Raw genomic sequence first — 13,673 nt, 5'->3', positions numbered from 1 at the left:
CACGCAGCCCTGGAGTCATACCGCTGCCTTTTGCACATGTGTTTTCTTTGGCAAGGGGGCGGTCTTCCACCCTGGAGGGCCGGCTCGGCAGACCAAATGCAAGAGGACATTCCTGAAGGCAAAGCAGCTGACTTTCCTCCCATGGCAGGTGAATCTTCTCTGTGCCAGGAAGTGGGGAGCCTAAGTCAAGTCTAGCCCAGGACTGATCTAGAACCGCCACAGTGGGTACAGCAGGGCCTATAAATCCTGTGGCCTAGGGTATCCCCACTCTTTTGGTAGGACCTGCTGCTGCCCCGACAGGCCTGACAGCCAAACATGCCTTCCTCAATGCCACTGGAGAAATGGGGACTGCAGACCCATTCCTGCAGCCTGCTCTCCACATCCTGACTTCCAGATTCAGGGGACATGTCCCCACACTGAGGAGGCTTTCCTTGGTAGCTGGACCAGACTGGTTGTGGGGAGGAGATAACCAAGGAGTAAGAACTTCCCACGGCCACCCCCAGCCCTTGGGCTCCAGACAGTCTGAGTCAAGTTGAGAAGATGAATGGCAGGGCTGTGCTGGGCTCAGACAACCAAGGAACATAGACCCCTGCCCTAGGAAATGCCCTTGGCAACCAGGTAGGTAGGCACGAGCTAAGAGGCTCCAAATCTTTGGTGACATGTGGTCAAACTGGATTAGCGCAGGGCCAGCACAGCTGTCTGCACCCTGGCAGGGGACAGGCCCACCAGACTCCACTGGTGTGGACAGCAGGGGGGCCTGACCTGCAGTAGACCTGCTGCTCAGGGCGGACCACCTGAGGTGGCGCCCCCTTCTGGGGAGCGCTGTCAGCTTAACAACCTCAGGGTGAAAGCCCCGGTTATTGGTTATTGGTAGAGCTTAGGTAGGCATCACTGCCCAATCTGCATATGAAGAGTCTGAGCCTCAGGGAGAGAAGCAGCTTGTCAAGGGCTGCCTTTGACTAAAGCCCTGCCCAAATGGGGCTTCCCTGGTGGTTCAGACCGTAAAGAATCTGCCTGCAATGTGGGAGACCTGGGTTCAGTCCCTGGGACAGGAAGATCCCCTGGAGAAGGGATGGCAACCCACTCCAGTGTTCTTGCCTGAGAATCCCACGGACAGAGGAACCTGGCGGGCTACAGTCCATGGGGTTGCAAAGAATTGGACGCGACTAACCCTTTTTCTGCCCCAGGACCCCACCCGTCTGAACCTGAATACCTGAGTGGGTCGGTCCCATTGGCAGGAAGAGAGGCTCCTAGAAGCCCACTCCTCCCCAAGGCTCCTCGGCTTTGGGGCCTGGACTGACTGTTTCAGGACTCTGATGGGTGACCAGGGAGGACAACGGATAGAGGCTGCCTCCCCAGTGCCTGGGACAGGCCCAGCCTTGTCTCCACAGGTGAACAGGACTTTGCAATCCAGAGGATGTGTGGTGTGGTGCAGGCTGCTGACCATTGTGTCCAGGGTCATCTCTCACGGGCCCAAGGCGCCTCCAACCTGGAGTCAGCCCAAGGTTGTTTCTAAATCCCCAAACCCTTCCAGCTCTTCATTCGGCCAGCCTGCAGATTCCTCGTCCCAAGCCAGATGTTGCTTCCACGAAGGGGAGATTCCTCATTGAGCTTTCTTTCTTCAACAACTCACGCACACATTTGTCCCCAAACGACCCCACCTACCTTAACCTTTTCCCTCGTGCCTCTTCGCTGTGGCCCTGGCAGCACCTCACCCAGGATCCAGAGGTGCCAGGGCTATAGGCCCCGCCCTCCCCGGAGGCCCCGCCCTGTATCAGCCATGGGCCCCGCCTTCCTCAAACAGGCCCCGCGCCGCGTTTGTACAGAGGCCCTTCCTGATTGGTGTCTTCGCAGTCCGTGCCTTCCCATTGGCTTGAGGCCCTGATATCTCTCTCAACTCCAGTGGTGGAACCCTTGGTTCCCTCACGTCCCCGGGCAGATCGGTTCTCTTTGATTACCCTAGACCCACCCTGGTCTCCTCACTCCGGCTGCTTCATGTTAGCTGACGGCAAGGAAACTGGACGCGGACACAGGGAGTCGCCCCCAACACGTACCTTCACTCATCATTGGCTACTGTGCTCTGCCTTTCCAGGCCAACAGGCAGCCTGAGCCGTCAATCTTCTCCTCTGCCAATCAGCGTGCCAGCGAGGCCAGCCCTCTAGTCACGGCTCGGTACAGAAGGATGGCAAGTCCCAAAGGCGCCCAGGGACGGGTGCGCGCGGGCTAGGGGGCTTCCCACCTGCTGCCTGGGAGAGGGAATGGAGAGGGAAAGGCAGAGCTCCCGGGACTCAGCCCTGCTGCGGGTTCCTGAGAGGACTCTCTCCTCCTTCCATCCTCGCTTGGGAGCTATACTGAGAGTCGTAGCACCGAGTGGCCCAACTCTGCCTATGAATAGACAAAGGTGCTTGGACACTGGCTAAAGGGGATGCTCTTGACCCACCGAGGCCGGGCCTTGTGGGCAGGCAAGAGGGGTTCTCCAGCCCGATGAGGGCGGGCCCTTCTGCACGCTACTCCAAGACACGGGCCAGGTAGCCCCAGCCTGCCAGGTAAGGATGTCAGGCTGGTCTCAGCCGAAAATGGTCCGGTGGGAGAACATGTCACCGGGGTCCCGGGTGCCTGTTGGTTGAGGTGAGGGGGTCAGGAGCGAGTCCGGCAGGAAGGAGGCTTGAACTCAGGCTGAGCCTCTTGGTTTATTTGCTTTCAGAGAGGCGGTCTTCCCAGCTTTACTTACCCCATGGGAGTGAACGGAGTGGGTTTTGTGGCTAGGGGTGTTTCTTGTGTAAACCAGGCCTAAACTCCCGGTGAACCCTCGCATCTGGAGATCCAGGATGCTCACACTCCATGCTCTTTGCCAAATGCTTGTGAAACCAAATAAGATCGGCCTTGCCGCACACTGTGCAGTTGTTTTGGTGTAGTGGTTGCTTCATTCAGCGACTGGATGGCTGCCGACTGTGCAATGAAACAGAAACCTCTGGGTTCCTGCGAATCAACACCCCAGAATCCTAACGCCCTGGCAAAACTGGCCCAAGTGGGAAAGGTGGGAAGTTCTGCAAGTCTGCGGATGAAGGCAGAAGCGGGGCGGGTGGAGAGGCGGGCTGGCGTGTCTACTGTGGGGGCCTGGGCAGGGGAGAGGTGGCCACCCTGGGAACCGGTGGGCATGGCACAAGTCCCGGGATGCGAGCACTGCGGCCTTTCTCCCCCTCCATCCTCTGACCTGGCGAGTGTTTGAACAGCCTAAGCGGAGGAAAAGCGGGTGCCTATGGTGGTAATTAGCGGGTTCACTGAGCAGGACCGCGCCGCGGGATGCACGTTCGGTAGACGCGTTGGGTGTCAGCCTGACGTAAACGCACTAGGCGTTTCATAAATAACTGCAACCCCACACTCCGCGCCTGAGCTGAGAAATGACGAAATCCTGTGTTTATAGAGCGGGACAAGGGGCAGGCAGCGGTCAGGAGAGGCTTGCAGCTGCCAGGAAGCCCCGCGTGTTTCTCGTCAGTCTGGGGTTGCATTTGCCAGGAGACTACAACTTCCAGGGTGCCCCGCGCTCCCGCGGCGACCACAACTCCCAGGATGCACCGCGAGCCAGCGGACTACAAAGGCATGCGAGCCGCGGCCGCGGGCCAGTTAGCGGCTCCGGGAGCTACGCTTCCCAGGACTTCGGGAGGAGCTGGCTGGCACGGGTTTGCACGCGCTGATTGGCGGCGCGGACCACGGCAGTGGCGTAGTAGAGGCGGTGGCGGCAGTTGGCCAAGGGTCCGGAGGCGGGGCCACAGGCCTCGGGTGCTGCCACCCCGGCGGGCTACGACTTGGCCGCGGCGGGGTGTGGGCTGAGGCCATGGGCGACCGCGGCGGCGCGGGCGTCTCCCGGCGCCGGAGGACGGGGTCGCGGCCTTCGATCCAGGGCGGCAGTGGGCCCGCGGCAGCAGAAGAGGAGGTGCGGGATGTGGGCGCCGGAGGGGACGCGCCGGTTCGGGACACAGACAAGGACGGAGACGTAGACGTGGGCAGCGGCCACTGGGACCTGAGGTAGCGGTGCGCGTGACCCCTAACCTTTGACCCCTGATACGGGGCCCCTGCGACCCAACCTGTTGCCCCAGGCCTGTCGGCGGCAGCTTGGGCTCGAGTCCGAGAGTCTGGCGCCTGGACTTTGCGTGCACAGCTGTGCCCCTCGGGCCTTCGCGGGGAAACTTAGCGGGAGGTTGGGGGCGGAGGGTCTCCTGCCCGAGACACCCTGGTACGGGGGCCGAGGGGAGGGCAGTGGCTCAGCTTCTAGACTCCCTCCCTCTGCCTTCCTTAGGTGCGTTCTGAGGCTTTCGCAGGGTGAGCCCACCACGTACAGTGTCCTCTGCCTGGAAGGAGATACGGGGGTCTCTCCTGAGGGCTATGAGGGAATGCCTTGTGGGTTGATAAAGCTCCCGAAGGAGGAGGGTGGACCGGCGGAGAACAGGGGAAGGGGCAGTGCGAGGGGATTTCTCATCCCTTGCAGACCCTCCAGAGAATGGTCTTCACAAAGGTCCCTCATCCGTCACCTGGTGATTGACTGGCCTGGGGTCCTGCTTATTACCAGCACAAATGCCTGCTCTAGGGTCAAAGTGGGCCCTGTAATGGGACCCTCACCCCTGGTTGGGGTACAGGGGAGGAGTTGGAAGTGCGCACACCCACAGGTGGGCGCCCTGCTTAGCTGAAGGATTGATGGGAAGGAGTTGGGGGAGCAAGCTGTGGCTGAAGGGGAGGATCTGACCCATGTGGGCATCAGCTAAGTCCTGCTGGCTGCCTCCAGGCGCCCCGTTTGCCATCCTCCACGCCCCTTCCCCAAGCTCTGGGACTTTGGCTTTGGGATCAGCTCCAGAGCTAAAGGTTATTAAGGAGGAAGTGGGCAACAGGTCAGTCAGTCAGCAAGGATTTGCTATTTTCTTCACTGGGTGCTGTGGGGAGGGGAGGAACAAGGGCAACTGGGGTGCAGGCACTGTCCCTGCCCTTGGGGAGCACACAGTTCACCTGAGAGATAAGATAGCCTCAGCCCTGAAGAGTGAGAGCAAAGGTCGGGCGCAGAGTTCAGGATGACACCATAGGGAGGGTGGCTCTGCGCGTGGCGCTGGCTTCCTACTGGCCCCCGGTGGTCCTGAGGGGGCGGCTGCAAAGGCCAGGAGGCCCAGAGGCCCCTTTGCCCACTCCTGGGGAGCTGAATTTGGGGTCCCTTTGTATGAGGTGGGGGTGGGTACCAGCTTTGGGCCAAGCTGTCACCCTGAATGGGCCGTCACTTGCCTGCTCTACACGGGCCAGATGGCCAGAAGCCACTCTTGTCCTCTCGATGGCCCACCCTTGAGGTCTGGGCCCTCGGGAAGAGGAGCATTTGGTGGTGGGGATGGGCCACCAGAGCCCCTCCTGATCTCCAGGACACGCAGCTGTGTGTGCCTGTTCCCCAGGCCACATGCCACAGGGCAGGGGGCCTCCTGGGGCAGGGCCGGGCCTTGGTCTGGCTACTCTTGGTATCGCCTCTGCCTCCCCGCCTCCCTGCCTGTTCCTCTCTCTTCCTCCTCAGGCCCTTCCGGACACTTCCTGCTCACCTAGGCCTGGGCAGGCGGGGTCAGGCGCCGGGTGTGAGCTCACTCCTTCCGGCAGCGAGGTGCGGCTGTGTGCCGGAAGGAGGGCCACTGCTGTTGCCTCGCCTCTGAGCGTGTCTCTTCCAGGTCCTCCACACTCCCCTCTGCCTGGACGCCTGGTGCGTCCTTCAGCCATTGGTTCATGGGCCCTCCAGGCACGACTTTCTAGTCCAGAGGCTCTCCCAGGGCCTAGAGGCTGGGTGCAGGAAGTGCTGAGGAGGTGGCAGTGGGGAGGCGAGCTGGCACCCTGTCCCTCCTTGTTCTGTTCGGCCCTGGAGCTGGACCGTATGGCCCCACACGTGTGATCCCCACTTGGGGCTGTGTCTCTGGACAAGTTGGGAAGCTCGGTGAGCCTCAGTTTCCCCGTGTGCCCGCCTCCCAGTGCTGATGTGCAGGTCAAATGAGGTGCCGACTGTGATGAGTTAGAATGGCCCTGCTGGCTGGGTGGGACTGGGGAGCAGGTGGGGACCTCTGGGGGGCACAGAGGCGCAGCTAGCGCCTCAGTCAGGGAGAGGGTGACGGAGAAGCTCTGGGTGAGGCCCCACCTCCACGCTGGCCATGCCTGCTGCCCTTTGGTCCACTGCAGTGAACTGTGCCATGGGGCTGGACCTCTGTGGGGATTTGTGGGCAGTGGGCTTCATTCCTGCTCAGGGCCTCTCACCTCTGGGGGCAGGGTGGTGCCTGGGTGGGATGGTCAGAAGGCCAATGGTGTGACCTGAGGGGTCTGTATGGTGGCTGGGGGCAGGCCTCAGGAACTTGACAGCAGGGATCTGGAAAAGCTTTAATAACATTACTTGTTGTCAGGATTGGGAAATGCCCCCCTTTCCCCTCCCCCACTTTCATCTTAAGAGACTGCTGCACATTTGGTCAGTGTGGTCTTCATGGTGACCCCAAGGTGGCAGGGGTCACACTGTTGTGAAACCCCTGGGTGTGTGGTGCCAGACCTGGACATGCAAATGGTGACTGGCAGGTTGTAGCATGAGGTGGCTTTGGGATGATTCCAGGGACAGTGAATGGGCTGGATCTGGGGGGTTCTGGGCAGGTCCATCAAGTGGACACCCCCACAGACTGTCCTTTTGGGATAGTTGGGCCTGGGAGCCCTGCTCGCCTTGCCAAAAGGCAGGCGCAGAGAGTCACGAAGAGGAGACCCTGGGGGCTCAGAGCCCCACTGCATGTGCAGCCCAGGACAGACCTGGAGGAGGTGCATGGGCAGGCCAGGCCGGGCAATAGGGCCTGGGGTGGGGGTGCCCTGTGTGGCGGGGAGGCAGGGCCAGACTCTCAGAGCTGCCCGGCTGAGCATGCTGGCACCTTGTCTTCCCCAGCCGTCCGTCTCCTGGGTGCAGCCATCTGAGTGCTGACCCCAGCCATCCCCAGAGGCTGGCTGTTCTCTGGTGCCCCACTCCTGGGGACGTGTGTCCACATGAGGGAAAGGGAAGCCCCGGCCTCTCCTCTTACAAAACTGGAGGCCTTGCTCAATACCCTGGATGGCCTCCTGGTGGCGGGCCTGTTGGTGGGAGGTGGGGCTGCCGCTTAGAATCCGCCAGCGGGGCTGGGCCTGGACTGAGCTGCACCCCTCCACCTCTGCCTCCAGCTGAGGGTTGGCTTCCGTCTCCCCCAGACCCAGCACTGGGTGCGGGGCTCTTAGAGGTGGGCTCTGAAAGTCCCCTGCTGGCTTCTGCAGTGGACTCCAGGTGCCGAGCCCCCAGGGGGGCTCACGTGGCCCTCCGCCCAGGCTCACGTGAAGGCTGGGTCCTCCCCTCTGGAAGGGCCAAACGGAGGGCATGGGTGGTTTGAATGGCGGCCCCTGGGCTCCTGGGGTGCCAGGAGGGACCAGCTGCTGCAGGGGGTCTGCCCCCTCCCCACTTCCGTCCTGCATCGCCAGCACCTGTGGGCCCCCCCCTCCCCACGCCACTTCCCCCAGTGGGAGTGACGGGCCCCTGGTGACCCTGCCCAGGGAGGGGGTGTGTGGGCAGCGGGGCAGCCTTGCTCCAGACGCTCTGCTCCGAGTGCCCGTCTCTGCTCTCCAGGTGTCACCGCCTGCAGGACTCCCTGTTCAGTTCTGACAGTGGCTTCAGCAACTACCGCGGCATCCTGAATTGGTGTGTGGTGATGCTGGTATGTAGAGTGGCACCCTGGAGCTGGGGTCCCGACGGCTGGGGAGCCATGGGCTCTGCTCCCGGGGTGGGTGTCTGTGCTCGTGGAGCTGGGGTGAGTGGAGCTCTGGGCTGGCGGTGGGGGTCCCTGGAGCAGCTGTACCCCGGGGCCCCACGGGGAGCATGCTCACCCCGTCCCTGCTGAATCCCAGGAGACGCCTGCAGAGGGCAGCCTGGGAGCCTCTGAGCTGGAGGCTGCGCCCCGGGGGGCACTGGAGTCTCCCAGGCGCTCTGTGGTGGGCAGGGGGCCGGAGAGGGTAGGCAGTGACGGTCCAGTGGCCCTGGGTGGGGGATGGCTGCTCTGTGGGCCCAGGCCCTCCCTGGCAGCACAGGTGAGTGGTCTTGGGAGTCTATGCAGAACTTCCTCTTCTGTTCCAAGTTGCCCTCGTGGGTGTGGAGTGCCTGGGTGGTTGCGAACTGGCTCCAGGCCGCACTCTGCAGGACCCCGGCCCCTTCCTCAGCCCTAGGGGGAGCAGGACTGAAGTCCTGTGTTCGCCTCGCTCTGACCTGGCTGAGGCCACTGCTGCCGGGCCCCAGCAGACCTGTCCAGCAGCAGCTGGAGTGCAGGGACCCCAGGGGCAGCCTTCAGGGCGGGGCGGGGTGAGGCCCGTTTGGGCCCAGCCCCACTGCTCAGGGCTGATGTGGCGCGAGGCCTTCGCCCCTCCAGCTGACGTGTCTGCCTGCCCTGGGTGTGGCTCCCGAGGCTGCCTGTGTACCAGAGGCCCCCATGCTTCCGTTTGTGGTCTCGGACGGTCCCCTGGAGAGCGGTGGGGGCCGTGTGCCAGTCCAGACCCAGTAGTCCAGGCGTCTCTGGAGGCCATGGTTGGTCCAGGACTGTGGCGAGGCGGTTGTGCAGGGCAGGCCCTCAGTAGCCTGTCTGTTCTCCTGCATCCCCTGGCCTCCAGGCCCTTTGGTGCACTCACAAATCTCCCCCCCCCCCCACCCCCCGGAGCTGGGGCCACCTGCTGCGTACTCTCTGCAGCCTGGGCTTCCAGATGGGGTGGGCCTCTTAGCAGCTCCAGCTCTTGCCTGCAGTGGGCTCTCAGGACAGGCAACTGCCAGTGGGCAGACATTGCAGGACCACATGTGTCCTGGTAAGCTGGAGGGTTAGGCGTTTAGCTGGGGGACGGTGTGGCAGGTGGCCCCAGCATCTTTGAGCCTGTTATCTTGGGAAGCCTTCCGGGTAGGGGACTCCACCCGTGTCGCCTGGAGAAGCATCACTTTTCCACAGAGCCTTCTGAAACCCCCATGGGACCTGAGCCTTGAGGGTGGAGGAGGCGGCCCCTGCCCCTGCAGAGGGCAGCCAGGCATCTGGCCCCAGGCCACTGGCAAGAGCTCGTTGTGACAGGGGACCAGTCCTTTGCTGCTGCTGCAGGAGTGGCTGAGGTGGGCGGGGGTGTGAGTAGGGGGGTGGAGACCCAGGCCCAGCTTCCCTGGCCCCTCAGGACTGGCCTGCTCTTCCCACAACCCCACTGAGGGCGTGGGCACACCCCACCTGTGAGGATGGGCCCAGCTGGCAGGGTGGAGCCCTGAGCGGGTGGCAGCGCGCTGGGCAGGTTTGGACTTCGCTGGGGCTTGGGGCTGTCGCTGTGGCCGCGGGCGCTGACCCGCTCGGTGGGATGAAGGACAGCCGCTGGGCAGCGGGTTTCTTCTGCCGCGGCAGCACAGGCACCTGAGGTTGTGGTTGGCTCCAGATGGGTAGGGGCTGCCTGTCCCTGCATGGGTGCCCAGGCCATGGGTGGGGAGTCTCGGAGCTTGGTGTGAGGTCCCGCAGGGCTGAGCCTGCAGGATGGAGGCTGCTGTCCTGAGCTGCGAGTGCTGGCAGGAGCTGGGGTGGGTGTTCTGGGGCCGTGGCTGACAGCGTTGTCCCCCTCTCTCTCTGTCGCAGATCTTAAGCAACGCACGGTTATTTCTAGAGAACCTCATCAAGTGAGTGGGTCCCAGCCCGCCCCAGCCCCTGCCACCTCACCCCTCGCCCACGCAGACCCTCACCCACCTGCGTCTGCAGGTACGGCATCCTGGTGGAACCCATCCAGGTGGTGTCTCTGTTCTTGAAGGACCCTTACAGCTGGCCAGCCCTGTGCCTGGTCATTGGTGAGCTGGGTGCGCAGGAGGCCTCAGGCCGGCGGTGGGCGGGACAGGGCTGATCTGGGCCTGAACCTGCCCTGGGTTGCTTCTGTCCTCAGTGGCCAATATCTTTGCCGTGGCTGCGTTCCAGGTGGAGAAGCGCCTGGCTGTGGTAAGCAGTGCCCTCATGCCCGCCCCTGACCTGCCTCAAGCTCCTTACCAGTCGGGCTTAGGGTGGGCCACCAGCTGGTCCCACTGTGCTTCAGGGTGTCGGGTCCTGCATGGCCTTCCTGAGAGGGGCTGCACCTCAGGTCTGGTGGCCCTTCCCCAGGGAGGTCCTCTGACCAGGGAGAGGGGCACTGGCTGAGCGCTCTGCTCCCCCACCCCAGGGAGCCCTGACGGAGCAGGCGGGGCTGCTGCTGCACGGGGTCAACCTGGCCACCATTCTCTGCTTCCCAGCGGCGGTGGCCTTCCTACTCGAGTCCATCACTCCAGGTGGGCCGCCCCCCCCACCTCGCCCCATCCCACGTTGTCTCGCCTCGGCAGCGCGGGGGCGTGACCTGAGCGTGCCTCTCCCACAGTGGGCTCCGTGCTGGCCCTGATGGTCTACACCATCCTCTTCCTCAAGCTATTCTCCTACCGGGACGTCAATCTCTGGTGCCGAGAGCGCAGGGCTGGGGCCAAGGCCAAGGCTGGTGAGGGCCGCCTCGGGCTGGGGCCACTGGGCTGCCACCTGCGGCGGGACCGGCCAGGGGCTCGGCTCACCCCCGCCCCGCCCCCTGCCGCTTGCTCGTAGCTTTGGCAGGTAAGAAGGCCAACGGGGGAGCTGCTCAGCGCACCGTGAGCTACCCCGACAACCTGACCTACCGCGGTGAGGACCCTGCTGGGGGCTGGGGGGGCTGGGGGTGCTGCCCGGCGGCCTGCTCTGCTAGCCCCGCCCTCCCTTCCAGATCTCTACTACTTCCTCTTCGCCCCTACCCTGTGCTACGAGCTCAACTTCCCCCGCTCTCCCCGCATCCGAAAGCGCTTCCTGCTGCGGCGACTCCTGGAGATGGTGAGGCGGGGCCTCGCGGGCCAGGGTGGGCGGGCTTGCCAGCACCGGGGGCTCAGCTCACTGTCTGCTTGCTTCCTCCCGCAGCTGTTCCTCACCCAGCTCCAGGTGGGGCTGATCCAGCAGGTACGCGGCCGGGCGGGGGGTGGGGGCAGGGCCTGGGGCCGTCGGGGAGCTGACACAGCGCTTTTTGCAGTGGATGGTCCCGGCCATCCAGAACTCCATGAAGCCCTTCAAGGTGAGCAGGCAGACCTGGCAGGGTGGGTTCCGGGGGCAGGGCTGAGGGAGCCAGCTGTGCCCTGTGTCCACAGGACATGGACTACTCCCGCATCGTGGAGCGCCTCCTGAAACTGGCGGTGAGTGGCCTGCTGGGGGGGGGGGGGGTTGCGTGGGAGTGGGTGGGGCTGTCCTGGCACCTGGCACCCATTCTCCACAGGTCCCCAACCACCTCATCTGGCTCATCTTCTTCTACTGGCTCTTCCACTCCTGCCTGAACGCCGTGGGCGAGCTCATGCAGTTTGGAGACCGCGAGTTCTACCGGGACTGGTGGTGGGTGGCCCTGTCGGGGCAGGGGCGCAGATGGGGGTGGTGGGGCCCCCGCTGGGGCTGGGGCCTAAGCCCCTACCCACTCCACTCCACCCCGCCCCGCCCCCGCAGGAACTCAGAGTCCATCACCTACTTCTGGCGGAATTGGAACATTCCTGTTCACAAGTGGTGCCTCAGGTGGGTGTGCACCTGGGGGTAGGGGTGGGGGCATGTGGGTGGGGGCATGCCTAACCACTGCCACCTCCCCCACAGACACTTCTACAAGCCCATGCTCCGGCGGGGTAGCAGCAGGTGGGCAGCCAGGACAGGGGTGTTCTTGGCCTCTGCCTTCTTCCACGAGGTCAGTGCACTGAGGGCACGCCCTGCCCCTTGAGGTGGGGGCAGGGGCTCAGCTGACACCCCTCTCCCCTTAGTACCTGGTGAGCATCCCCTTGCGCATGTTCCGCCTCTGGGCCTTCACCGGCATGATGGCACAGGTGAGCAGCCCCGGACCCCCACCCACAAACCCGCCCCGTGGGCACGGAGGCTTACTCCCTTCCCGTGTCCCCAGATCCCGCTGGCCTGGATAGTGGGCCGCTTCTTCCGTGGGAACTACGGCAACGCGGCCGTGTGGCTATCACTCATCATCGGGCAGCCGGTGGTCGTCCTCATGTACGTCCATGACTACTACGTGCTCAACTACGAGGCCCCAACAGCCGGGGCCTGAGCCCCTCCAGGCTGGTGCCCTCACGGGTGTTGAACTGCTTCGCCTTGCCGCCGGCGACTGAACTGGAGCCCATCCCCACCTGGGCACAGTGGAGGGGGCCTGGCTGGTAGAAGCTGCCTTCTGGCCCCCACAAGGCCTCTCTGCCCCTGAGGGCCTTTCTCCTGGCCAGGGGATGGCAGGCCCGGCGCAGCTCAGGCCCACGAGAGGTACCCATGTTCTGGAAACCCTGCAGATTCCGCCCAAGGGTCTGAATGTGTCAATAAAGTGCTGTGCACAGTGAGTTCCCTCAGCCTCCAGGGCACAGGGCTGGCAGGAGGGGGTGGCCCTCCCACGTGGGCTCCCTCAGGGCCCCCCGGGGCCATGCTGTGGGAAGGGGGCCCCAGCGCCTGGAGAGGAGCTGGGGCTGGGGTGACCCTCCCTGCCTCACAGGGCTCTGTGGTCAGATGTCTTGCTCTGCGAGGTGGAGCGTCCATGCTCCCAGGCCCCCTGTGCCTGAGGTCTGCACACAAGTGGATTCAACTTGGGCCAGGCCAGAGGCCAAGGTGTGGAAGAGGCTCGAGAATCAGGCCGACCTGAGGGGCAGCAGAGACTCCAAGGCAAGGCTGCAGAGGGCTCAGAGGCCATGTGCACAGGCCCCTGTGCAGACTGGTGCTGGGGTGCTCACCTGGGCTGGGCTCTGGGCTGCTTGGACAAGGTGGGTGGTCTGGCCCAGCCCTCACTGAGGGCCTCCCTCTCTGCCCCCAAGGGGCAGAGGTCGGCATGATGGGGGCTCCCCGTTTTTCCAGGCCCTCACCAGGCAGTTGGGTGTGGCCCTCGGGATACCTTGGTCCCAGAGCTTGCCACTCAAGAGCTCGGCAGCAAGACAGGGAAACCCTGGGCTGTTCCCCCATCTAGTGGCTCTGCTGCCTGGGTTGGAAACCCTGAGGCTGTGCCAAGCAGGTGTGCCCTGACCACCAGCTGTGGCCCGATAAGATGGGTGCCCGAGGTGGTGCCTGGGCAGTGGAGCCAGCTGTACTGCCCTGCCCCAACCAGAAGCCACTCCGGCCCATGGTGGTTGTCTGAGCGAGAGAGGCTGGTTGGCTAGGCACTGTTTGGTCTCCAGCAGGTGTAGGCAGCGTCTCCCTGACCCCTGCCTCCTAGGCAGCCACCACCCTGAGCCTTACTCATCAGCAAGGACAGTGAGCAGGGCTGAGCTGGGGGTGCAGGGCACCGCAAGGGCTGCTGTGGCCCGCCTCCTACGTTGTGTGTACCTCTGCACCCCCGGCTGCCTGACTCAGGAGGTGGGCCTGTGCTTCCTTCACTCCAGGCCCACAGTGCTGACCCAATGCACCCACCTGGTCCTTTAGTGCGGACCTGGCCACAGGCCACCTGTGGGCCGTGATGACCCTGCCCTGGTCCCTTTATAAAGAAATTTTGAGCACATGCGGCTCAGGGGAGCCAGTAGGCTCTGGCGTGCTGTGTCCATCTGCCTCCCTCCAGCCCCTTCCAAGACCCTGTGCCCCTTATCATGCCCCGACCCCCACCCCCACCCGCACTCTGGTAGGAGG

At 63.8% G+C, this 13,673-nt stretch overlaps 1 protein-coding gene across 2 annotated transcripts; it reads left to right on the top strand.

The window, feature by feature from the left end:
* The first annotated feature begins 3,589 nt into the window (after positions 1 to 3,589).
* DGAT1 (diacylglycerol O-acyltransferase 1) lies at positions 3,590 to 13,667 on the top strand. 2 transcript variants are annotated; one of them, XM_065903537.1, is made up of 17 exons: positions 3,590 to 4,026; positions 7,631 to 7,718; positions 9,645 to 9,685; positions 9,765 to 9,859; positions 9,943 to 9,995; positions 10,213 to 10,318; positions 10,405 to 10,518; positions 10,620 to 10,694; positions 10,774 to 10,877; positions 10,962 to 11,000; positions 11,071 to 11,112; positions 11,186 to 11,230; positions 11,311 to 11,423; positions 11,532 to 11,597; positions 11,673 to 11,760; positions 11,834 to 11,896; positions 11,971 to 13,667. In XM_065903537.1, the coding sequence occupies exons 1-17, from the start codon at positions 3,836 to 3,838 to the stop codon at positions 12,124 to 12,126; spliced, it is 1,479 nt and encodes a 492-aa protein (XP_065759609.1). In that variant the 5' UTR covers positions 3,590 to 3,835; the 3' UTR covers positions 12,127 to 13,667. The 2 variants fall into 2 exon arrangements, with proteins under 2 accessions (XP_065759609.1, XP_065759610.1); XM_065903538.1 differs by having other exon boundaries at positions 3,592 to 4,026; positions 9,765 to 9,850.
* Positions 13,668 to 13,673: the final 6 nt, after the last annotated feature.

This window comes from Muntiacus reevesi, chromosome 12 (assembly GCF_963930625.1).
Source record: "Muntiacus reevesi chromosome 12, mMunRee1.1, whole genome shotgun sequence".
NCBI classification, from domain to species: domain Eukaryota; kingdom Metazoa; phylum Chordata; class Mammalia; order Artiodactyla; family Cervidae; genus Muntiacus; species Muntiacus reevesi.
Note: the sequence above shows the minus strand (reverse complement) of the source record. Positions and strands in the feature narration are given on the sequence as shown.

Excerpts from the sequence above, each read along its gene's own strand:
- DGAT1 (XM_065903537.1), top strand. The coding sequence starts at position 3,836 with ATGGGCGACCGCGGCGGCGCGGGCGTCTCCCGGCGCCGGAGGACGGGG. Across the intron at positions 9,860-9,942 it reads CCTGGTCATTGGTGAGCTGG|TGGCCAATATCTTTGCCGTG; the intron begins GTGCGCAGGAGG and ends TTCTGTCCTCAG. Across the intron at positions 11,761-11,833 it reads CCTCTGCCTTCTTCCACGAG|TACCTGGTGAGCATCCCCTT; the intron begins GTCAGTGCACTG and ends CTCTCCCCTTAG.